At 41.5% G+C, this 26,033-nt stretch overlaps 2 protein-coding genes and 1 pseudogene across 3 annotated transcripts in view; 1 reads left to right on the plus strand and 2 right to left on the minus strand.

Moving 5' to 3' along the window:
- The first annotated feature begins 227 nt into the window (after window positions 1-227).
- LOC118627196 (60S ribosomal protein L32-like) lies at window positions 228-635 on the plus strand. Its single transcript, XM_036257432.1, has one exon. The coding sequence runs from the start codon at window positions 228-230 to the stop codon at window positions 633-635; it is 408 nt and encodes a 135-aa protein (XP_036113325.1).
- Window positions 636-21,312: 20,677 nt separating this feature from the next.
- LOC118626240 lies at window positions 21,313-23,910 on the minus strand (annotated as a pseudogene).
- A 618-nt stretch (window positions 23,911-24,528) lies between these two features.
- Window positions 24,529-26,033, minus strand: part of CAP2 (cyclase associated actin cytoskeleton regulatory protein 2) — a 145,623-nt gene continuing 144,118 nt past the window's right edge. For both annotated transcript variants that reach the window (XM_036255980.1, XM_036255979.1), the window contains exon 13: window positions 24,529-25,931. In XM_036255980.1, the coding sequence (XP_036111873.1) occupies window positions 25,848-25,931 (84 nt within the window). In that variant the 3' untranslated portion in view covers window positions 24,529-25,847. The remainder of the gene's footprint in view (window positions 25,932-26,033) is intronic.

Consider the following 26,033-nt stretch of genomic DNA (forward strand, 5'->3'; position numbering starts at 1 on the left):
GAATCCCCACATAAAAACAGAGTGTATAGTAAACCAAAAATTGCATGGAACAACATTTGCAACAAAACGAGATGACAGATAACTCCACAAACTTCAAATACAAGAAAGTGGGGTAAAATCACAAATGCAAAACTTGTACAGTGAAAAAGTCATATAAAAACTGTAAAGATTTTGCTCTCTTCCTCGGCGCTGCCTACGGAGTTGGCAGCAATCTTCTCCTCGGCACCATGGCTGCCCTCAGACCCCTCGAGAAACCCAAGATTGTCAAAAAGAGGACCAAGAAGTTCATCCGGCACCAGTCAGACCAATATGTCAAAATTAAGCGGAACTGGCGGAAACCCAGAGGTATTGACAATAGGGTGCACAGAAGATTCAAGGGCCAGATCTTGATGCCCAGCATTGGTTGTGGGAGCAACAAGAAAACAAAACACACGCTGCCCAGTGGCTTTCGTAAGTTTCTGGTCCACAACGTCAAGGAGCTTGAAGTGCTGCTGATGTGCAACAGATCTCACTGTGTTGAGATTGCTCACAGCATATCCTCAAAGAACCACAAAGCCGTTGTGGAAAGAGCAGCCCAGCTGGCCATCAGAGAGACCAGTTCCAATGCCGGGCTGCGCAGCAGAAAAAATGAATAGACAGATTGTGTACACATTGTATTTGTGTTAATAAAACCATAAAATTCTGCCAAAAAAAAACTGTAAAAATTTTAAGAAAATTATATAGGACATAGAAAAAACAGAATAAGAAAAATTTAGAAATGAACTAATAAAACTTGGGAAAGAATTATAAATAAAAGAAAAAAGTTATTTCAGGAAAAAAAACACTAAATTACAAGGGACATTGGAGTAAACAAACACAAAAGATAGTGTCCAGAGAAAATTAGAATTTGAAAATGGGATTTTCTTAAGTCGAAAAGAAATACAGAAAGACACAGAAATGATTTGATAAAAATGAAAAATTTAGAAAGAAGAAGATTCAACAAATGGACAAAGAGTCTCTGATAAAGAACACCATCTATCCTGGCCGGTTTGGCTCAGTGATTAGAGCATCGGTCTGTGGACCAAAGTGTCGCAGGTTTTTTGTTTTTTTTTTATCCTCACTGGAGGACATTCTTTCCATTTTTTTTGTTTGTTTGTTTGTTTTGTTCAGATAGAGTGGGAGAGAGAGAGAGAGACATCGACGTGAAAGGGACACATCGAGTGGCTGCCACCCGCATGACCCAACCAGGGCCAGGGACAAACTGCAACCGAGGTACGTGCCCTTAGCGGGAACCGAACCCAGGTCTCTCTGGACCGCAGGCACTGGCCTAACCACAGGCTCTAACCGCTGAGCCAAACCGGCGAAGGCAAGAATCGCAGGTTTAATCCCAGTCAAGGGCACGTACCTCGGTTGCAGTTTGGTCCCCAGCCCTGGCCCTGGCCTTGGATGGGGTCGTGCGGGAGGCATCAGTCGAGGTCTCCCTCTCATATTGATGTTTCTCTCTTTCTCCCTCCCACTCTATTTGAAGATAAATGGAAAAATATCCTTGGGTGTGGATTAAGGAAAAAAAAAAAAAGAACACCATCTAGCTAACAGAACAAATACAGCACAATATAATTCAAGAGAACTTTTCTTGAAATATATATGTGTGAGTGTGTATATATGTATACACACACACACATTCTATTAAATATATTCATATGTATTTATATATACATATGTATATATATTTGAAACCATGTTTTGAGAGAGCATACTGTGTATCTGAAAATATTGAAAATGAACAAGATGTATTCTAATAAAATTGCTAGATTCACATTTAAAAAAATGATCATTAGGCAACTTATGAGTGAGAGAAAAATTAGATTATCATAAGACTTCAACATTAATACTTCATGTGAGAAGAACATAGTGAAACATTTAAAATATTTAAAGAAAGAAAATGTGAACCGGGGTCTTTGTACCAAGCAAAACGGACGGACTTTCAAGTGCAAAAGCATAGACTCATCAAAATGAAAGAACTCAGGGAACGTCATTCACCTGAGTACTTCCTGAGGAATCTACTGGAGCATGGAGCCACCCAAATGACTGGCAGACAATGACAGAATAACAGTTGGCGAACATTAAATATTTAATTACATCTAGAACCAAGACTAAGTGAAGGTTCGTTTCAGTCAGGAGAGGAAAACCACACAGTAATTTGAACAGAGAACACTTACTATAAAGAATTAATTGGGCCCTGGCTGTTTTGGCCCAGTGGTTAGAGCATTGACCTGCAGACCAACGGGTCGTGGGTTCAATTCCCAGTCATGTGCACATACCTGGGTTGCAGGTTTGATACCTGGCCCTGGTTAGGGTTGTGCGAGAGGCAACCAATCAATGTGTCTCTTTTTTGTTGATGTCCCCGCCCCCTTCCACTCTATTTAAAAAAAATAAAAGAGCCCTGGCCGGTTTGGCTCAGTGGTTAAAGCGTCAGCCTGCGGTCCAGAGAGACCTGGGTTTGGTTCCCACTAAGGGCACGTACCTTGGTTGCAGTTTGTCCCTGGCTCTGGTTGGTCGTGAGGTTGGCAGCCACTTGATGTGTCCCTTTCACTTTGATGTTTCTCTCTCTCTCTCCCTCCCACTCTATCTGAACAAGAAACGGAAAAATGACCTCGGGTGAGGATAAAAAAATAAATAAATACATTAAAAAAATAAAAGAAATTTAAAAAAAGAATTAATTGGAGTAAAGGGGAGTTAGCCAGTTGGTTTGACATTATCTTTGCTGGAAGAGGCAAAGATGACCCCTGCCCGTAGGGCTTGTAGCTACAGGACTGAGATAGAGTGGCCGAGGGAGAGCTCCACTATGCCCACCTCCCCTCCCCCTCCCCGCGGGCACCTCACTGCTGGAGAGGGCATGACTGTGGCTCACTGGCTGTCACAGACGTTCCCTGAGGTATGGCCCCAGTGGGACTCATTAGAAATTTTCTCTCTGGAGTGCTGGGAGAAGCTATGTACAGGGAGGTACCTTTATCTCAAATTCACTGCAAAGTGCCGGAGAAGCCACTTACAGGAAGGGGCTTCGCCAGCAGCTCACTATAAAGCCGGCCGAGATGCAGTGTGCTGGGGGAAGCTGCCATGGGAAGCTGCTGGCCACTGGGCACGGCTGAAAGGAACTGTGCTTGGCAGGAGCCCAAGGAGAAAAGTACGTGAGAATCAGAGAAAGAAGCCTCTTCCTCCTCCAGTGGCACCCCAGTGCCCTCTGCCAGCAAAGCACAATGTCAGACCGACTGGCATGAGAGAAGGACGAACAGTTTGGCTCCATTGCTGCAGAACAAGCAAAGTTTGGGGGCTGAGAGTCAATAAATTGACAACTAAAACAGGGTTAAAAGAGAGTAGACTCTGAGATGGATTTATATTCTGAAATATTGATACAAAAATTGCTATAAAACTAGAGTATAGGGAGAAGATCAGCAAAAATGTTAAAACTTTTTAGTATGTTGGTGGTAGTAATACTAGAGTTATTTTGAGAATGTGTGTAAAATGAGTGACTATCATTAGTATGAATTCTATCTATCTATCTATCTATCATCTATGATCTATCTATATTTATAATCTTGTTTCCTGGATCTTTTCAGTAGCAATAATCATTCTTATTACCTGGACTGTGGTCTTGAAATACCAAGTTCCACTGAAAGACACAAGAGCCTCTTGGAGAAATGGGTGAGTCAAGGTCTGGGACAGGAAGGATATAGAAGCAGCATAAAATATCATACTGGAGCCCTGGCTGGTTTGGCTCAGTGGTTAGAGCGTCGGCCTGCGGTCCAGAGAGACCCGGGTTCAGTTCCTGCTAAGGGCATGTACCTCGGTTGCAGTTTGTCCCCGGCCCTGGTTGGGTTGTGTGGGGGGCAGCCACTCGATGTGTCTCTCTCATGTCGATGTTTCTCTCTCTCTCCCTCCCACTCTATCTGAACAAAAAAATGGGAAAATGTCCTCGGGTGAGGATAAAGAAATATATATATATATATATATCCAGCTGCCAGTTTGAAGGAAAGGAAGGACAAAGACGCAAGCTGAAATACACCATGAGTGTGAAATGCAGACTGCAGCCCCCCACAGGTCAGACAGCTGATTTCTTCAGTAGACGAATTGTAAGAAACAGAAGGAAATGAAGAGGATCATTAGATTAAAGGAGAATTAAAAGACATCACATTAAAAAAAGGCAAGACTAAATTATAGTGTCTATGGACACACATAAAGAAATGCAGACACATGGTGACTCTCAAAGTCAGGATAGTGATTACTTTGGAGGGAGGGAGGGATTTGTGATGGAGATGACACAGGCTTCCAGTGTGGCTGACGAAATCCTGTTTCTTCATTTGGGAAGTGATTGCAAGGACATTCACCTTATAACAAACCATCAAGCTATTAGAGAAAGTGACAAAAACAGAGAGTGTTTCACTCACGCACCTAAACTCTGAAGGATATTCTTCAGTAAAAGAGAAAGGGGACCCAGAAGTAAGGCATAAGATGTTTAAAAAAAAAAAAAATGACTTTAAGAAAATCAGATCCTGCAAGGGTCTAATGAGTTAAATGAGTTCTAGAAACATCGTCTAGAAAAGCACAGCTAACTGATCATGTGTATTCACCTTCTCTCCAAAATACCCATGGAAAAGGAACAAAGTAATAAAGTTGAAAACTTACAAGGTGGATGGAGTGTTCCAAGGTGGGAAGCCACAGGAGGATCGGCTCAGGACCTGGAGGCATGTGGATTGTGGAAGTGAAGCACGGTGCTTACAGGCGGCAGATTCAGTACAAGTCTGTGTGTCAAACACCGACTCCTCATCCCACTGTCTCCCCAACTCTAGAAATTTCATCAGCCTAACCTATGCCTCCTAAGCTAGATATTGGAATAGTCCTCTTTTTAAAAAAAATTTTTTTCTTTATTGATATTAGAGAGAGAGGAAGGGAGAGAGAGAGAGAGAGATAGAAACATTGATGAGAAGAAACATTAATTGGCTGCCTCCTGCATGCCCCCCACGGGAAATTTGGCCCACAAACTGGGCTTGTGCCCTGACCGGGAATAGAACCTCTTGGTGCATGGGCTGACCCTCAGCCACTGAGCCACACCGGCTGGGCGAATAGTCCTCTTCTGAAACACAGAATGGTCCCAGAGAAAGCCTTCTCTATGTTGCCATTTGGGGATCTAAGAACAAGAAGTTTGGTTTTCAGTTTATTACTCTCCCCTTGAAACCTAACCAAGATATACAAATAAGAGGCTAATGGAAAGAAGTTTCAAAAACAAAAGTGAAATCGATAAATATGTTTGAAATGTGAAAATAATATTGGTGAGCATTTCCGCACTTAAAAAAATAATTGCGCCCTGGCCGGTTTGGCTCAGAGGTTGGAGCATCGGCCTTCGAACCAGAGAGTCCCAGGTTCGGTTGCCGCTAGGGGCACGTACCAAAAAAAAAAAAAAATAATAATAATAATTGCATAGATATACAGGAAACAACAAAAAAATTTTTTTTTAAAGAAAGCAATCATTACTACCTGGAAAAACAAGCCTTTCTGAGCTAGCCAGAGAATGGTCTATACTGCACTGTTCTGACTTCCTGTTGTAACTTAAAGAGAAACTTTCACAGTGTCTGGAGCCCTTGATGTTCTGCGAAAGGAGGAAGATGTCCTCAGGGTCCTTCCTCCCACTTTGGTGGCACCAATCTGACTTTACATTTTACATCTGAAGGGAGCCTGGGAGAAGTCAGTGTCATTTCCTCCAGGACACTGGCCAGAGCGGAGCTGCAACTTCCGGTGGCTGCTGATCCCAGGGCTGACCACCAGCCTGGCACAGGGGCATCTATGTTAACCTGCCTACCATTGCTGTGTAACGCAGACTCTCCTCTGTGCTGTGTAGACATGGCCACCCTGTGAAACAGCAAGGCGCTCGCTCAGCTGGTCTGATATGGGGATGCTGGCCCAGGAAGTTCTTCGGGTGCATGGCACCATCTCCTGGGGCCGCTGGTGGGAGGTCATGCCTGACCTCCACTTCTACAGAGACCCCGAAGAGACTGGAAACGGCAGGCCACTGCTGAAAAGGCTGTGCCCAAGGGGGAATTTCAGGTGAACGAACTGCTCGAGCTCTCAGAGTTACTGCGGGCCAAGCTGAAGTCAGAGACTGGTCTGAAGGCGGGAGGGGCCCTCTGTGCCTAGTCAGCAGTTCCCTATGAAGCCCGGCGCTCAGCCTGCCAGGCTCAGGGCGCTGGAGGGGGAGGAGCAACCACCCAGCAGGCTTAAGCTGTTCTTCCACAGACTCTTAAACAGAAAAGGGAAATAAGGGTGATGGAAAATAGATCCAGAGGCATGGAAGTAGGGAAACGACTGACAAACCTCAGAGGGAGGAGGGGTGGAGGAGCGTAAAGAGAGAAACCAACGAACTTACAGGCATAACCAATGGACACAGACAACAGTGCAGTGAAGGTGGCGGGGGTGGGGTGTCAATGTGGCAGCGAAGGAGGTACATCTATAATCATTTTAGCAATAAAGATAAATAATAATGATGATGATGATGATGATAATAAAATATAAGGGGGAAAAAAGCCCCAGGAAGCAGGATGGGGGCTGGAGTGGGGAAGGCAGGGCCAGGTATTGTCATTTTTCTTTTACTGTATTGTTTTTCTAAAACTCTGTTTATGTTACTCTGATGGCAACACAAAGGAAGGAAGGAAGAAAAAAGAGAAAGATGGGGCTGACTTCAGGTATGGTCCCCGGATGCAGTATTGTCGTCAGGATCTGGGTTCCATCTCAGCAACATAAGCTCTTTTTTTGGTCTCATTAAAACTTGAATCTTGAATGATAACTGAAAGTGTTTGAATATCCTTCACTCTAAAAAGACTGTCCATGAGTTTCTGTTACCCTTGGATTATTTCTGGTTTCTGATAACTTTAAAGCCCAGTTGTTCACCTTTCCATTTAATTTTGTGAGTGACACATTATTCTTATAATAAGTTATTTTTTTCTTATTAGCCAGAGTCTGATCCTTTGTATTTTAACCAAAGAATAGTAACTCTAACAGGATAATAATCACAAAATTCTGTACCAGTTGAGCCACACAAAATTATTAATTTTTTTTTGGAGAACTGTGCCTCCCTCCATTCTTCTTCTTCTTTTTTTTTTAATCCTCACCTGAGGACATTTTTGCAGTTATCTTCAGATAGAGCAGGAGGGAGAGAGGGAGGAAGAGAGAGAAAGAAACATCAGTGAGAGAGACACTTCGAGTGGTTGCCACCCACACAACTCCAACCGGGACCAGGGACAAACTGCAACCGAGGTACGTGCTCTTAGCGGGAACCAAACCGAGGACTCTGGTCCATGGGCTGACGCTCTAATCACTGAGCAAAATTGACAAGGGCTCCATTCTTAATCTATGTGGTTCAGATAAGATTGACTTCACCCCTGTATCCCTAAAAGTAGATGTATGAAAGTATGCTATCCTCCAGCTACAGGTTTAGGGATAGGAAAGTGATAGGTACTGGGCTACATAGAGTCATCTTTGGAACTGTGCCATGTGAAGGTGATACTCATGGTTCACTAGACTGCTAGCTATGTGCAAGGCAGGTAGGAACCTATAGCAGCTCCTGGCTATTTTTAAGGCCACACGAATTGACCTTTCCTAAAAGTGAAACCAACAAAGAGAAAAGTGAAACTGGGCGATGGAGAAATAAAGTACTTTTGTAACATGTTTTTACCCTGGATCCAGCTATGTCTGAAACCAACCCATGGAATTTTAAGAGTTGCTCAAGTTAATAAATTCCTTATTACTTTGTTTCTGTTACTCACAACCAAAAGAAGCAATACAGACAGCTTCCAAAGTTCCTCACATTCCTTCTCTCTGTCAGTAAACTAAATAGTTTTCAAGTTCTTTCTTGCAGCATTTTTCCATGAGAAGGAGAAAGATTGATGTCACAATTTATAGCTTTTTACAAATATTTATTTTCAACAAACTTCCTTAGAGCTGGATCACAAACTATTTAAATGGTGCCATCTGGTGTTGCCCTTAAAAGCATTTCACCTTGCCCTGGCCAGTTTGGCTCAGCAGTTGAGCCTTGGCCTGCGGACCAGAGAGTCCCGGGTTCAGTTCCCACTAGTGGCATGTACCACACACACAAAAAAGCATTTCACCTCACGCTTATAAACTGATGCTCAGGTTAAAACTGGTGATGTTAACTCTCTTCCCTTGGTGGGGAAGCTATTAGCCAGCTGGGCATTCGTCTCTTCACCATCCTGTCATCTGGCTGCAGTTACTTCATGGGTACTATGCACCGGAGACTGTACAGTGTAATCTCCAAGGAGCCTTTAAAAATCACCCATGTCTGGGCCCTACCCCTAAAGATTCTGCATCCCTGGTCTGGGTTAGGGGTCAGCCATCATATTTTCTAAAGCTCCCCAGGCTTCTGCCGTGCAACCAGCATTGAAAGAGAGGCCTAGCTGGTCCCAACCAAAAGTGTTGGTAACTGTTCTCCCTGAGCTCAAGTGAATATGTAGACTTTCTTTACTTCCTGTAGTAAATTCATTTCGATACTCATTTGCTGAGCATTTTAAGGGCTGCGTACTAGGAGTATGGAAGTGAATTTAGCCATGTCTTTTGTAGTTGAGGGACTACAGAATAGACGGGAGAGATTGGTAGGTAAATACGTACAGGACAAAGTGTGAGCCCAAAGGAGGGAGTGGTCAGTTCTACCAGCAAGGAGACAGAGTTGTGAATTGGGAAGGGCTTTATATAGGAGGTGACTCTGAGCTGAGTTGAGTCTTATTTACTATAAGGACACAGTAGGGAAGGTTATTTCAGGGAGAGGGTGCAACATGAGCAAAGTTCATGGAAATAGCTTTTATGGTCTTGGGTGGACCAAGTGGAGATAAATTTGGAAAGGTAGGGAGAGGCCGGATTATGAAAGGCTTCTGTCTCATGTGAGTTTGGACTGTATCCTGTGGACAACAGAAGCTACCGAAGAGCTTTAATCAGAGAGATAAACCTGGTCAGATTTGTTTTTTAGAAATATCTCTCTGGTAGCCATGTGGGAGATGGGTTGGAATGGTGTAAATTTGGAGACAGGGACTTCAGTTGGGAGATTCTAATCTCAGTAGGATGTATAGAACCTGAACCAAGGTACTAGCAATAGGGATATAAAGGAGAGGAGGCATTGGAGTGAAATTAATAAAGCACAATTTGCAGGATTTGGTGGCTGAATGAATTTTGGGAGAGAGAGAAGCATCACGCTCTCTGGCTTGGACGCTGAGTGAGTGACCGTGATGCTGTGCACGGAAATGAGAGAAGGCAGAAGCACAAGAGCATAGGATGGAGGAGGAGGAAGTTGCCCATGAGATGCCCGATGGATACTGGCTGTCGAATACATTGTATCAAAGATACAGATTGAGAAGTCATAGGCATACAGGTGGCCCTTGACTTGACAAGTAGATGGAAAACGCTATGAAATGAGAAGAAAGCCAAGAACAGAGGCCAAGGGACTATTGAAGAAGAAGAAAAGGAAGATGGTGAGCCTGGCCGGTGTAACTCAGTGGTTGAGGGTCGACGGTTGGATTTCCAGTTGGAGCACACGCCCAGATTGTGGACCCGATTCCCAATAGGGGGCATGCAGGAGGTGGCCAGTTGATGTTCTCTCTCATTAATGTTTTTATCTCTCTCTCCCTCTCTCTCTAAAAAAAAAATCAATAAAGGAGGTGGAGAAGGAGGAAGAAGAGAAAGAGGAGGAGGAGGAAAAAGGAGGAGAAGAAGAAGAAAAAGATGGAGAAAGGAGGAGAGATTTTCCATGAGAAGGGAAAACGAAAAAGTGTCAAAACCATAAAAAAATTAAGACCTGTGGTGGGCATTTTTCTTTTTTGGGTACCCTACCCCTTTCCTCCTCTTGCACTCCAATTTCATCTTATTGAATAACCCTTCTCTCAATAAGTGCAGTTGAGGAAGGACTGTCCAAGGTCTTCGGATCCGCCACTCCAAGCCATGGGGTGGGCATGTGACCCAACCTCAGCCAATTGGACATGCTCACCTGGAACTTGGAAAGTTGAGTCAAGTGATTCAGAGATGGTATAAATATAATGCCAGCAGAGATCCCTGGTAAGACTGTTGGTTATTTCTTGCTATCTACACTTCTTACTTTAATTTCAGAGGCTGTGATATACTTCCAATAAGTTCCTCCTAAGTGTAACTTAGCAAGGGTTGGTTTATGATCCTTCCCACTGAAGAACCTTACCTGAATTCAGCCCCTGGGAAGCTACTGATGGCTTTGCCTGAGTAGTTTCATGGGGTGAAGGGTGAAAGGCTGATTGAAGGTGATTGCATTCTAATCCTCACGGACTTTGTTTTGGAAGACAAGGTGTTAGGGAAGTAGCTAATTATTCTGAACAATGTTTGAATCCATGTTTTGCTAGGACATCTGAAAAGAGAGTTTCTGAAAATTAGATAGCCACCACTCAGTTGTTTTAGTATGGATTTCTCTAAGTTTTCACCAACATATTTCAACTATCAACGTATTTCAGCTATTCTTACTAATAATGTATGACAAAGCCACCCCATGATGGCAAATTGCTCTTCCAAGTGTCTACTTCAGGATACAGGTTTCTCTGATTTGATACATTGTTAGAAAACAATGTGAAAAAATAAAACCACTATGAAATGTTTCTTCTGAAACTTTGTCCAATGCACCAGATAAAAGATTACATTTAAAAATAATTTAATTTCAGTAATTTTAGAAATTCACATCAAATAAGGTACCTTTTCTTCCTTTATCAGTGAGTGCATTGCTATATGAAGCTTTTCTGCCCTCCAGTGGTTGTTAAAAAGCATTAAAACATTTATTATCTATTTTAAAATATTTTATATTATAAGACTATATTTTCTTCATAACAGAATTTTTGATTTTTGGAATTCAAAATGACTTATAAATGTATGGGCATTTACAAGCAGCACATGTTATTCTTAAAAAATGGGCAGAACTCATAAAACAAATCTCATTATTTAGTCAACTGACTTGAGGCAACCAGTAGGTGGAGGAATTTCCAAAGCTAAGAACACCACACTCTCCAAACCCAACTTCAGAACCCAAGGACCTTAAAAGTAATTGATCCAGTCTTCTCTGTTTTATTTTATTTTTTTATTTTTATTTTATTTATCCTCACCCGAGGACATTGTTTTTTGATATTTGGTTCAGATAGAGTGAGAGGGAGAGAGAGAGAGAGAAACATCGATGTGAAAGCGACATATCGAGTGGTTGCCACCCACACGACCCAACCAGGGCCGGGGACAAACTACAACCAAGGTACATGCCCTTAGCGGGAACCGAACCCCAGTCTCTCCGGACCGCAGGCCGACGCTCTAACCTCTGAGCCAAACCGGCCAGGGCCAGGCTTCTCTGTTTTATACTAACAGAAACTAAAGCCCTGGCCAGTTTGGCTCAGCGGTTAGAGCGTCGGCCTGTGGTCCGGAGAGACCCGGGTTCGGTTCCCGCTAAGGGCACGTACTTCGGTTGCAGTTTGTCCCCGGCCCTGGTTGGTCGTGCGGGTGGCAGCCACTCGATGTGTCCCTTCACATCGATGTTTCTCTCTCTCTCCCTTCCTCTCCCTCCCTCCCACTCTATCTGTACAAAAAATGGAAAAATATCCTCGGGTGAGGATTAAAAAAAAAACAAACCAAAAAAAAAAAAAACCAGAAACTAAAGACTGTTGACTAGCCCTAAGTTACACATACATGTACACATAGTGTCCATGAAATTGTGGTAAAAAAAAAAGGACTATTTTAGATTAAGATTAGATTTCACATGTGAAATATAATACTTGGGGTTGATGTGAAAGCTTTGTTTTAAAAAAAGTTTTTTTTCTTTATTGATTTCAGAGAGAGAGGAAAAGAGAGAGAGAGAGAGAGAGAGAGAGAGAGAGAGAGAGAAACATTAATGAGGGAGAACATCAATTGGCTGCCTCCTGCATGCTTCCTGCTGGGGATCAGGCCCACAACCTGGGCAGGTGCCCTGACTGGGAATTGAACCGGCAACCTCTCGGTGCATGGGTCGATGCTCAATCAATGACCCACACTGGCCGGGGGAAAGCTTTGTTTTTATATCAGTCGAGAATATTTTGCCTACTCAATCTGTCCAAGACAGAAATACATGTTAGAGTATACTATTATATTTTTTAAAACTCATCTTTTTATATTTTAAGAGTATTACTTAATGTATTTTCATGAAAAACAATTTAACACAGTGGCAGTCAGAATTTTAAAATGGTCTCCAAAATTTCTGATCTACATGCTGTTGAGTGTGAGATTTATGAATATGACGGGTTATTACCCCATGATTAAATTACATTATATGGCAAAGGTGAGAAATTTTGCAGAGATAATTAAGGTACCCAGTTAATCACTTTATTTTTTTTTATTTTTTAAATATTTCTTTTCTTCTTTTTTTTTTTTTAATCCTCACCCGAGGACATTTTTCCATTTTTTTTTACAGATAGAGTGGGAGGGAGAGAGAGGAAGAGAGAGAGAGAGAGAGAGAGAAACATCGACGTGAAAGGGACACATCGAGTGGCTGCCACCCGCATGACCAACCAGGGCCAAACTGCAACCGAAGTACGTGCCCTTAGCGGGAACCGAACCCGGGTCTCTCCCGACCGCAGGCCGACACTCTAACCGCTGAGCCAAACCGGCCAGGGCTAGTTAATCACTTTAAATTACTCAAAAGATAGATTATCCTGAGTGGGCCTGACCAAATCAGGTGAGCACTTTATTTATTTATTTTTAATCCTCACCCGAGGATATTTTTCCCATTGACTTTTAGATAGAGTGGAAGGGAGGAAGGGAGGGAGAGAGAGCGAGAGAAACATCAATGTGAGAAAGACACATTAATTGGTTACCTCCTGCATGAACCTGCAATCCAGGTATGTGCCCCTGGAATCAAACCTGTGAATCGAACCTGAGACCCTTCAGGCTTTGGGCCAAACCGGCGAGGGCCAGATGAGCACTTTAAAAGAGTGTTCAAAGGTCAGATGTAGAAGAGGTCAGAGAGATTGGAAGTGAGCAAGAACCTCATGCTAGAAATAGCCGTGTTGTGATTTGCCTGTGGAAGGGGCTACGAGGCAAGGACTTGAGGGTGGCTTCTAGAAGCTGAGAGTGATCCCCAGCCAACATCCAGCAAGAAAACAGAGACCTCACTCCTACCACTTTGAGGAACTGAATTCTGCTAATAACCAGAATGAGTTTGGAAGACACCCCAAGCCTAGATGAGCTCTAGATGAGAATGAAGCTCCATTCTCATTTGATTTGATTTCGGTCTTGGGTGACCCTGACCAGAGCACTCAATTACATCCTGCCCAGACTTCTGACTGCAGAAACTAGGGGCTAACAAATGGGTATTGTTTTAAACTAAGTTTGTGGTAATGTGGCAACAGAACTAATACAGACACATAAGGATTTCTGAGAATTGTATCTTCAGTGTGAATTGTATTCATCACTGTAAAATAAAATAAACTTTAATTTTCTATTTAATATATTTACTTTGAATTTTACAGTATTATATATGATTAATGTTGTGACTCCCACTTCCTTATTGTTTGCATTCATTTAATATCCCTTTGCCCATCTTTTTAGTTCTAACATTTTATGATGCTTTGTTTAGATGGAGCTTTAAAAAACAGTGTACAGTATCCCCCTTATTCATGGGGATACAGTCCAAGACCCCCCGTGGATGTCTGAAACCACAGATACTACCAAGCTGTATATATACTATGATTTATCTTATAACACATACCTATGATTAAGTTTAATTTATAAATTAGGCACAGTAAGAGATTAGCAATAATAACTATTAGTAAAAGGAACAATTATAACAATAAACTGTAACAATAAAAGTTATGTGAAGGTGGTTTCTCTCTCTCTCTTTCAAAATATCCTATTGCATTGTATGTTCAGTGCAGAGTATGTTCACATCCTGAGCAGGACAGGAGAGTGATAAACATAGTGGATTTCATCATGCTACTCCGAATGATATGCAACTTAAAAATTACGAATTGTTTATTTCTGTCATTTTTCCATTTAATACTTTTGTACCACCGTTGACTGTGGGTAACTGAAACCACGAAAGTGAAAATGGGGCTTTAAAAAACAGTGTACAGTATCCCCCTTATTCATGGTAAAAGTATTCAGATAAAAGTATATACTCATTGAATTGAGGTTCTGTATTCTCATGGTAAAACTTGTCACATTTATACCTATTTTTATAATATGTTTGGTCTTTTCTTCTTGCTCCATTTTTTTTTTCTATCTCATTCTTCCCTTTATTTTCTGTACTTTGGTATATAACTGCTTTTTTGGTTTTTCTTTTCCAGTGTTTTAGAAAGTATGTGTTTATTTATTATAATTATTTATAAATTAAAAATAAAATTTAAGGTCTCTAAAGAATTATCCAACTTATATTTTCCCTCAAGACAGAGACTATAACTCTTTGTACCAATCACATAGAAGTGTTTAAAATTTGTTTAATTTGTTCAATTGATATCACTAGGTTTTAAGCAATCATACTGGCAAATAGCTTTACCACTTTTTTTGTTCCTTTTGGATTATATTTTTCATGTTTATTATAAAATGTTTTCTTCATGTGTACCCTTTTAAAATAGAAATTTATAATCTAAAGCAGACAAAAATGAATTGATGAACTAAAAGGTAATTATCTTTTTTTGAATGTGTTTTAAAAATTATTGGATAATGATCATTGTGATCAGAAAAAATTATGGGAATTTTAATAATCAAATGCTGTAATGCTTATTCTGACAAATGAAAACAGTAAAGAATTAAGGGCAAATATTTTTTCTCTAACCCTATAATCCAAAAATAGTTATTGTTGTCATTTTAAAGTATATCTTTCCATCTTTTTCTCTACATTATAATGATAACAATAATAGTAACTAGTACTTATTTAACCTTTCAATGTGCTATATATATATTGATTAACTGAGTCCTGAAAACAGCCCAATGACTAAGTACTATAATCACTCTCTCTATATTAGGAATGAACAAACTGAAGTGCAGAGAATTTAAGTGATTTTCTCCCCCAAATTATGCAGCCAGTAGGTGATAAAGCACATTCTCTCAGCCACTCTACTAAACTGCCTTCCATCAAATGTTTCTAAATTTTTATATGAAAACTAAATAGTTCTTTTAATTGACTTACATTTTAATAGAAATGTTCCTACTCTTTTTCTGATACATGCTCATTTTATTGAATGTATTTGTACATCTTTCCAAATTTGTGGAAGCTATTTCTGGTGGGTAGACCAGTAAATCAGAGGGTCCCTTAGGTGGCATATGAGTTTCAGAAGGCTAAACTTCTCTGACAAGTAAATCCAAACATGCAATAGAATAAGCACAATATAAATTGATTCCTCCTGTAACTACCCAGGGCAGGTTCAGTGAGTGACTGTCTTCCATATTGTGACCCAGGGACCAGGCTAACTTGTTATTCTTGAAACCAGAGCATGTTGTCATCTGCATGATTGAGGCTGATTGTCGTGTCCAGGACCTAGCTGGTGGAAAGGAAAGGGAACATGAAAAATGCATAATCTCTTAATAGACTGAATTCTGAAGTGGGATTTATAATACTTAATACTCATATTCTTTTAAGGAAAATCTGGTCACATGGCCATTGGACTACAAGGGAGGCTGGGAAATGTATTCGACTAGGAAAAAAAAATAGATTTTGATGGACAGCTAGTGACTGTCACAGGCAGTTTTGTTCTATATTTGTTTAATCTTAATTGAAAAAAATTTCAACATATTGATCTTATTTATTTAGTTTTATCCTCACCCAAGGACATTTTTTTTTTTTTTGCATTTATCTTCAGATAGAGTGAGAGGGAGAGAGGGGGGAAGAGAGAGAAAGAGAAACATCGATGTGAGAGAGAAACATTGACTGGTTGCCACCCATGTGACCCCAACTGGGGCCGGGGACAAACTGCAATCGAGGTACATGCCCTTAGCGGGAACCGAACCCGGGACTCTCTGGTCCATGGGCCAATGCTCTAACCACTGAGCAAAACAGGCAGGGCTGATCTTATTTTTAAAGACTTACATGGTTTTAAACGTATCACAGGTATTTGTCAAATGGACGCACTTCTGGTTAGTGGCAGATCGAGAATGGAAACCAGCCCTGCCAGTGTGGCTCAGTGGTTGAAAACTGGAGTATGGAATTAATTTAATTTGAGAAAATCGTTGTCTAGCCTATTGGTAGAAGCAGCCTGCAAAATGTAAACCATATTGCTGCATAATTATTATAGATGCTAACAAATGAGAGAACATTTGGAGAACTGTAGAGAGCCAGATTTTAGTTGTTAATAACGAGACATCACTATCTGAATTCCACAGCCACTGAATGGGCTTACATGACAATACTCCTTCTCTATTCCTCAAACACCTGCATATCAGTGGTGATTGAGCATATAGGAAAGTGCTGACCACTTAGTACATTTGGACAGGCAATTTGCATAACTTAGGTTTTCAAATACTATTTCTTTTTCAATAAGCCTATGTAATTTATTTCCTTTTGCTTAAATCAGTCAGATACATATCAAAATCTCTCTTTCAATTAATCATTATAGTCAGAGCTAAAGAAGTGAGATTTTTAGTGGTGGAGGAAATTCCTGGTTATTTCAGCCAACTTTCCTCTATCTCAGGATAAGGAGAATACATATAACTTACAGCTCCCTTAAATATCATATTACTATAAATGTATATCCTGTTTTTAAAGATACATATCATAGATGGCTCTCATAAAATATTTCTCTGGACCTCTATCCATCTTTTAGTAATACTTCAGGACAATGTCTTTAAGTATCCATGAAGGAGCATAGATTTTTATCACGCTTGATTGCAGAAGGCCATCACTCCCCTGAGCTGACAGTCTGCATCAGCCTGCCTCTTACATCTTCTCCATAGTTTTTAAATTGAAGAAGAATGCCTGACGCAGGAGTGTTGTAGTATCAGCAGGACGTTTGTCATTAGCTGCTTGCTGTTAGGAATGTGCCATTTGTTATGTGTGGCTGTGATTATGCCCATGGGGACAAGGAGCAGGAAAAAAGTCTTCCCGAACTAATCTCACTCCTTCCAAAAAATTTATAGAACTGTTATGTTCATGGGAAGACTTTTCCTTGTAAGTTTATTGGTTTATGAGTGGAAATGAGGTCATGGAGTTATTATTAAAAATAAAAAATTTAAATGAATACCTTCTGATTAGTTTCTAAGATGAATTATTGATATAATGGGAAATTACTAACTGAATTTTAATGAAAAAAACCTTTATGATATTGGTGAATGGAATTTAAAAATTCACATCATTGTTTAATAAGTGTGGTCAATGATGCATTTCTTTCATCTGGATCTTCATATCGGTAAGTAATATCTTTTTTTTTTTTACTATGATGGTGCTAAAAAGCAAGGTTTTCAAATAAAGTGGATTTAAAACTCAAATAGTCAAAGTTGTAGTTTTAGACAAAAGTATCTTTAGATATAAAATGACACGTTGGCCCTGGCCGGTTTGGTTCAGCGGTTAGCGCGTTGGCCTGTGGTCTAGAGAGACCGGGGTTTGGTTCCCGCTAAGGGCACGTACCTTGGTTGCAGTTTGTCCCTGGCCCTGGTTGGGTTGTGCGGGTGGCAGCTACTTGATGTGTCCCTTTCATGTTGATGTTTCTCTCTCTCTCTCTCTCTCCCTTCCACTCTATCTGAACAATAAAAAAATAAAAAAATTACACATTGTACGGGAGGGAAAGCTGGAAAAAATTCTCTACCAATAGACAAACATTACCCTTCGTTAGTTGCATATTCTCTGTCAATTTATTAAGCAAACAGTAGAGGAACCAAAACCATTTGGAGAAATCTGGATGAATTGTCACTGGTTCATTTGAACTGGCTTACTTTCCCCTTGCAGCACAGGTATAAACTTCATCATGTACAGAAACACCAAAATTGTTAAACTTGCAAAGAAGACTCCAAAAGACTATTACATCAGCTTGTCTCCGCTGAAACAATTAAGTCCTTAAAATGGCATCTGGCCCTGGCCAATTTGGTTCAGCGGTTAGAGCGTCGGCTCGCAGTCCTGAGAGACCCAGGTTCGGTACCCACTAGGGGCACGTACCTTGGTTGCAGTTTGTCCCTGCCCCCTACCCCCTACCCCCGTGGCTGGGGTTGTGTGGGTGGCAATCACTTGATGTGTCACTCACATCGATGTTTCTTTCTCTCTCTTCCTCCTTCTCTACCTCCCGTTCTGTCTGAAGATAAATGCAAAAATGTCCTCGGGGTGAGGATAAAAAAAATGGCATCTGTATCTGAAGTGATGCAGAAAGTGCAAATAATTTAAAATAATTCTTCTTAAATTAACATGTTTAAAGTCATTTTTGGAATATTGAGCTTATGAAATAATTCCCAAGGATTTGGTATCAGAGACAAAGGAAAAGACTCCAGACCCATATCTAACTTCCAGCTTTTAATTTCCGATTGGATAACACAAAGATGCCCTGAGTTAAACATGTTCGAGACTGAGCCATGGATCTCTTCCAGATCTGGTTCTCCTTCTGTGCTTCTTATCACAGGAAACGGCTGGTTTTAACCCTGTGATGAGAATTGACTAACTAGACAGGTAGATGAGGAAAACCTGGATGTGTGGGAAATGTGTATTAATTTTTAGCCATGTTGAATCAAGTTGGGACAGGCAAGAATACTCTGTGGACACTTGGAGTTAAGAATTGGGAAGATGGACTTGTGTTTGGGGGTGGAATTTGGGAGTCATCTTCATAGAGGTGATAGGTGAAGTTAAGGGAGACAAATGAGCATTGGAGAGGGGGAAAAAATAGAAGACAGAAGCCAGAGGAGATTATTGTGTATCAAAGTCAAAGGAAGTTTAATAAGAAAAGGGCAACGTTAAGAATCTCGATGGATGAGGAATAAGATAAAGCCACTGGACTAAATGACTTTGGAGAGTTTCAGAAATGTAGTTAGATTAGAAGCCAAATTACAGTAGTTATAAGAAGGTGTGTGCGTGTGTGTGTGTGTGTGTGTGTGTGTGTTCTAGTCCTTGTTTTACCTCTAACTGGTTGCTCATCTAATGTCTAATGCGAAATTTCAAATGTCTAATGTCACTGGACCTTAGTTTTTCACCTTTAAAGTGAGGGGATTTCTTAGATAAACTAATCTAGATTCTAGGAAGTTGAAGTAGACATTTTTAATGAATGAAAGAGTCAATGACTAAAACTACATGTATTTCTTACCAGTTCTAGAAAGAGTTTCCATAGATAAGAAGTGGTTAGTGCCAACTACTCACTGTAAGGGTCTTGCTGTGAAAGAGGCGATCATAAGAAGCAGGTTGTATCTAATGGAGTCAGTATTACCAAGGAAAAGGCTTTTAAGACAACAAAGTCTCCTTTGGATTATTAATATTTTTTATCATTTTGATCCTATAAATAATACTTTGAATATGACAAAGTAAATAGATACAGGAGATCCTTACACTTAATTTTTTTTACTGACACTTATTTTAGTTTTGATCTTTTGTAAATTTACACGACATGCAATTCTGCTAAGTATGGATTTCTTTCTTTCTTTCTTTCTTTCTTTCTTTCTTTCTTTCTTTCTTTCTTTTTTCTCTCCTTCACTCTGGAGAATGGTATTTTATTTAATAGACAGTATACACTTCATACATATCTCTTATCAGTGTCTTGAAAACCAAACAACTTTAAAAGTCCATAGCAGCTTCTGCAAGTACAAAAATACACATTTATTACATAACATATGGTAGTAAAATTTGTCAAGCTATATTATACAATTCAAAGCATTTTAGATAGAGCATCAGTCTAATATATTATATAGATGAACAGAGTATAATAAAATGACATTTTCTTTACACCATACAATACAATACTTGACAACAACATTAGCAAACTATCCACATTAACTGTTATAGGAGTATCTAAGGGAACATAGAGTGTAGAAATGGTTAAGAACCTCAACATCTATTTTCTTCTGTGCTTCAGATTGGGTGGGTGACATTGTACTCATCAACATGTTGGGGAAAAGGCTGGAACTATTATTTTGTGAAGGACAGAAGACACTTCTTCCACTACAAGCTGTAGAGCTTTATTCGCAACTTGCAGTTCCGACAGCAGTATCACCCTGAGGGTAAGGAAATCCCTGTGGCCTTTAGGCACCACCAAGATGCACATGGACACTCAGGAGTGTAACTGTAGGAGTGGCTGGTTACAAGGCGCAACCTACTTCACATCTGTGACTGAGGCGGCCAGCGGCAGGAAGGAGTTCTTTGGACCCAGAGTCCTGAAAGCTAATCACAATGCCTACGGCAAACAGGGCCATGTACCCTACAGGTAGGTAGCACCAGTAGCTAATCATAAAAACAAACTTCTTACATCTTACAGAAAACATTACCTTTTTCCCCTATGACTTAAAACTGCAACATTTAGGACAACAGGGAAGGAACATTTGACATGAAAGTTCCCTGATGTCTGGGAAAAATAATTCGGAATAAGCTAGTTTGTGGGAGAAAGGTCTATCTGATGGTGGACTAGAGAGACCCAACGGGCCCTGACTGGTTTGGCTCAGCGGTTGGAGCGTCAACCTGCGGACCAGAGAGTCCCAGCTTCGGTTCCCGCTAAGGGCACGTACCAAAAAAAAAAAAAAAAAAAAGAGGGAGAGAGACCCAGTGGGTTCTAAGCAACATTTTATTAATTAAATGAAGGAAGGTGCCTAGCCATTCCTTGCTCTAGCCCTTCACACTGCTGGCAAAGCAATAATCCAGGCTATGTATCAGTGTAACCTTCACAGCGAGAGAGAGGAAATGTCCATGAATATGAAATAAACTTATGGGACATAAACTATCTGTAAGCCATGAATCATTTGGAACAAACAAACATATGCAAAAATTTCTGGAGATGAGAAAACACAAATCCAGTGATGGAAAAGTCCTGACAGGCAACATCCTGTCTCTCTGTCGTCAGGATACGAGCAGAGAGACAGGACCAATTCCACGCTCTGATAAGGAAAAGCCTCCCCAACATTTAGGTGATGCAACTTTTTGGTCTAAACATTTTGCCAAATGGTCTCAATAAAAAGAATCACTTTGTTGTCCTAAGTATTAGCAATGATTATCTTTATGCTCCTGTCCCAGGTATTTTATACGAAAAAAAAAAAAAAATCATAGTAATTATTGTCTTGATGTCATTATTAGCCCAGCTTCTGTTCTTGTAGACATCAGATTCCCGTGGTTAAACGATTTTGGCTGAATGTTTGTCCCCAACATCAATCACTAACTAGCGTAGGCCCTGAGCCTGGGCTGGACACATCATCCCCCGTCAGAGCCGGGTGAGGATCCCGCACAAGGCAGGGTACCAGGAGAGCCCTGCCCGCGTTCCCTCTTTCCTCGTGTGATTTCACACGAAGCTTGAGTTGTCTTCCACTAGGCTGTGTGGAGAGCTGCTGTGTCTCTCTAAGTCTTGGCTGGGACAAGAACACACGCCGGGCTGTCTGCACCACTCCAGGTCCTTCAGTTGCCCTCAGGGGTAAGTAGTTCTGTTTCTCTTGCAGTGAGTTGGCTTCTGGAACACCAGAAGCATGGGAGGTGGCTCCGTGGGTTCTTTTAGAGAAGTTCTTTCCTTTTCCTCTGATCTGGACACCTTTGCTTTCTTTCTGAGGGACCAGTTTTTCAAACTGGCTGAACCATTTCTCAACCACGTGCCGGGGTGAAGAATTACAGAAGGTGTTTGTGAATGACACTCTCTGGTGCCATTTTTTGTAAGAGCCAGGCGGCTGCTGGTATGCCCGGCTGAGGTAGCGGGCATTCCAGAAACGAGACTGCAACTGCAAAGTCAGAAGAAAGTTTTTCCTGCTTGCTTTGAGCCCGGAACATGTCATCTTATTGGAGAAGAAGTTTCAGTGGGTGTGAACACGGAATGTTCAGCAATCTGAGAAAAAGCACAGTCCTGGGGAGTCACTGGTGAGCCTGATGGGGGAATGCCCGGGGAGGACAAGCAAATGTTTAATCTTGAGGGTAAAACCTTAGTGTTTTGGTTCGTGGCACTACTCTTGTCCACTGTGATCCACACAACCAAACTCTCATTAATAGGCTTTTGCCTCTCCATGTGCAGACGTGTGCTGCTTTATAGAATCCTCCTCTCAATGCAAGTGATTGGCTCCATAGCTAGTTTTATTTTGTTTCTTTGAAAATATCCTCCTGCGATCTCAGTTTGCAGGGCTGGTCAGCAGTGTCGGGCTCTAAGCAGTGCCGCTGCCTCTTTGAAGTCCTGAGGGCATCTGAGGTGTGTGGCGGGTCGTGTCCTGCTGCATCTGAATCCAAGGGCTGGTTCCTGGGCTGATCCTGTGAGGACAGGTGACTGCCAGATGCCACAGAAATGACCTCTGGCTTGGATTTAGGGAGAAGCTTCACATGATGTCCTTCATCACCAGACAAGCTTTTCTTCTCAGCATTTTTATCTGTGGCGTTTTTCTTGATATCTGTTTAAGATACACCTAACCCTCTTCCTGGAGGGGCTGATTCTGCTTCAGATGATCCTCATCTTTTTTATTGATTTTTTTTTAGATAGCGAGGAAGAGAGGGAGAGATAGAAACATCGATGAGAGAGAAACATCCTGCACGCCCCCCACTGGGGATGGAGCCTGCAACCTGAGCATGTGCCCTGACCGGGTATCAAACTGGGACCTCTGAGTCCATGGGATGATGCTCAATGCACTGAGCCACACCGGCCAGCTAGGCCTCATCTTTTTGTGAGAGAACCTCACCACAGCTGGACCTGCATAGCTCTTTCTGATCAAACTGCCTGGGGGGGGGGGGGGGGAGACATTGACGTGAAAGAGGCACATCGATGGGTTGCCTCCTGCACGACCCTGACCAGGGCAGGGGACCAAACTGCAACTGAGGCATGTGCCCTTGACCTGAATTAAACCTGCGACTCACTGGTCCGTGGGCCAACGCTCTAACCATTGAGCCAAACTAGCCAGGGCTAGATAATCTCCTTTTAAATGTCTTCTGACCTGAGTCACTCAGCTGCTGGGCGGCAGCCAGGCCTCGGGGCGGCAGGGTGAACTGGCACCGCACCTGCTGGGCAGCTGCTCCCTGGGCAAGGGCTCTCGGAGGTGGGGAGGGCTGGGGAGTCCTCGGATCCTGTGTCAGGGCTGCAGTGTCTCACAGAGGGCTCAGTTCAATCCCGTAGGGACTTTCAGGCCCAATAAGTGGACACGTGCTTCTTCTTTGCCAGAAGGACTCATCGCTGGTGATCTCTCGCTCAGAGCCAGTGATCCCCAGCGCCGGTCGTCACATGTTGATCACTTCATTCACTGTGTCTGACTTCCTTGTTATGGTTTTAGAACAGGCACGATTCCCAGTGTCCTTGGTGAAGATGTTGAGGGCAATGCTCTTGAGACAGTCCTTCTCTGACTCCAGACTGGGGTGTCTCTGAAGGGAGAGAGCCATCTGTCCTGCCGTTCTGGGGAACTGAAAGTGGCCGCACCGTCCGCCGTGGGCCAGCCCAGGACAAACCATCTCCCGGCATTGGTATTGCTTCTCCCGCTTCACCCACACAGCCTGCTGTCCGCCTGTCACTTAATTTTATTTTTCATCTCAAAGTTGTCGTTATGTTTGATTTTGGCCACAACACACAGATCACTGCGCAGGAAAGGGTGCCGCTCCTGCCTCTGCAGGGCGCTTGAGTTCGGCCGGCCGGCCGCGGCCGTCCCGTCGGAGCACACGAATGACCACAGAAGCGCACGTGTGCACACTAACAGAAGGCCTTGCCTCGGCCGCAGGCCGTTTCTGCAGGGCTGTCTCCAGGGCAGGAGATGGAGCATCCCCCTCCTTTCTGCTCCTGCCTTCATTTTCCTCATCATGGGTTGCTGAGCTGGCAGGACACCCCAACCCTGAAGATGTGGAGGAGACCCAGGAGCCCAGCGTCTGCAGGGGCCTGGGAAAGGCAATGTCCCAGTCTCACCCCGCCCCTCCTCCCAGTGCACAGTCTAAGAATTCTGACTGGACTTATTTTTCATTATAAGAGTATAACTATATGATGGGTATGTAGCACATCCTTTTTAGAGTTTTTTTTTTTTTCCTCTCCAGTTACATTTTTCCTCCAGAAGTTTATTTATAGATTTATTATAAAAGTTATTTATATTATACATTAAAAATATATAGTGTAATACTACATCATACTTATAAGTGAAATTTATAAGCTGAGATGTTTACATGAACTAAGATCTATGGGGGGATTTTTCTCAGTGAAGAGACCTTGAATTATAAAAACAATTCCAGAATTTCTGACTGACTATTCCAACTACAAATGGCTTTATGTGATCTCTGCCTTGGAGAAGCCATCCCTCGGGAAGATGCTGGACACATTCTCCAAGTCAACCAGAAGGACTCGGCTGTCTTTCCTGAATCTGACAGAGAGCAAGAGGCAAAGCCAAGCAGACAAAAAGAACTTGAACACCCAGAATTCATCTCAGCAATTAAACAATTAGAACCGTACTTTATTGCAGAATAAGTTTACAGTTGGAAAAAAGATATTTACTAAAGCCACAACTTTATTCATTTGGACAAAACTTTTATTGCAAAACCTTGGTACATGAGCATTAGTGATTTTAATTCTATATGGATATAGAAGATATTTTTAAAAAACGGAAATAATATATTCCAAAGGCTGTAATAGGCACAATATATATGCTTGTATTGGGTCTGCAAGCATTATACTATAATTCATTACACGTGATCCAAGAAGTTGCAGATTTTCAGCACTATGCACTAAAACGATACAAAGAAGTATCATACTATGTTGAAAAAGCATGTACTATCAGTGCTACAGAATGGGAGCAGCAAGCCAAACCAACAAACAATTCCTTGGGTTCTGGAAGAAGTAATACATTTATGGCTTTTTCATGTTCCTTTCTGAGACTGGTTAGCAAGTCTGGCAAGTGGAAAGGAAGAAAGTGGTCTATAATAAAACATTAAAGACATCACTTATGAGGCATCTGATATTTAACAGGTGCAAAACTGGAAAATTAAAACTGAGCTTGATCTTAGAGCAAAATTGTGAGGTACTAAATCAGCTTCCTCCCACCAATTTTTTTGGCATAAAAATCTTTATGCAGAAAAGTAAAAGTTTCCCAACTGACAAGGTGGAAATATTTAACATAAATAATTAGAATTTACTTTTGGTTTTTAGTAACTGTAAAGAATACAGGTCATCCAAGGACTAAGAAACTGGATGTGGTCCTTTGTACGGCATTTTCTTTTGTTCTGTAAAAACATGGGTTGAAATATGTGTTCATGATGATGGTGTATCCACACTGATAAAGGTGAACATGTGGTAAAAATAAGAAAAAAAAAAAGGCGGATTTTTCCGAGCTTACTACTATACCTCATATTGAAATTGTCTAGAAGGTAAAAATGTACATCTTAGATTCTCAACGTTTTTATTTTCCAACTAGCAATTAAACATTATTGCAAAAGTGAACCATGCAGTATTTTTACCTATCAGCTACTGTGTTAGTGATATAAGGGGAAGAGAATTCTTTTTTTCCCTTTAAATGCATAATGCTCACAAGTTATCATGTAGAACTCAAATCACACACAAAGGCAAATCATGAAGAAATGTTAAATATTTCAAAATCCCCATGAAGGCATGCCAGAAATGATGCTGTTTCTGTAACAGAATTGTTGGAAGCCACAGCTAAAGCAGTAGGAGCTACTGCAACTTCTAGGTTTTTAATGTTGCTTTTTAAAATTATTATTGGGAGATTCAGATCAGGGGGTCTGGTCTCTCTGGAGATTAGCCCATAATTTCTGCAGGTTCAGTGACCAACTTGGATCCATCCCATGCTGTCTTGAACTGTTCAGGAATGGGAAATTCTCTCTGGAAAAAGACAAGAGGAACAAAGCTATTTAAACCAAGGGTTCCTTTTGCAAGCAAACAGAATGCTGATTAGTGTCACATGATGGACAAAGACATTTTATG

This window comes from Molossus molossus, unplaced genomic scaffold (assembly GCF_014108415.1).
Source record: "Molossus molossus isolate mMolMol1 unplaced genomic scaffold, mMolMol1.p scaffold_m16_p_12, whole genome shotgun sequence".
NCBI lineage: Eukaryota > Metazoa > Chordata > Mammalia > Chiroptera > Molossidae > Molossus > Molossus molossus.

Excerpts from the sequence above, each read along its gene's own strand:
- LOC118627196 (XM_036257432.1), top strand. The coding sequence starts at position 228 with ATGGCTGCCCTCAGACCCCTCGAGAAACCCAAGATTGTCAAAAAGAGG.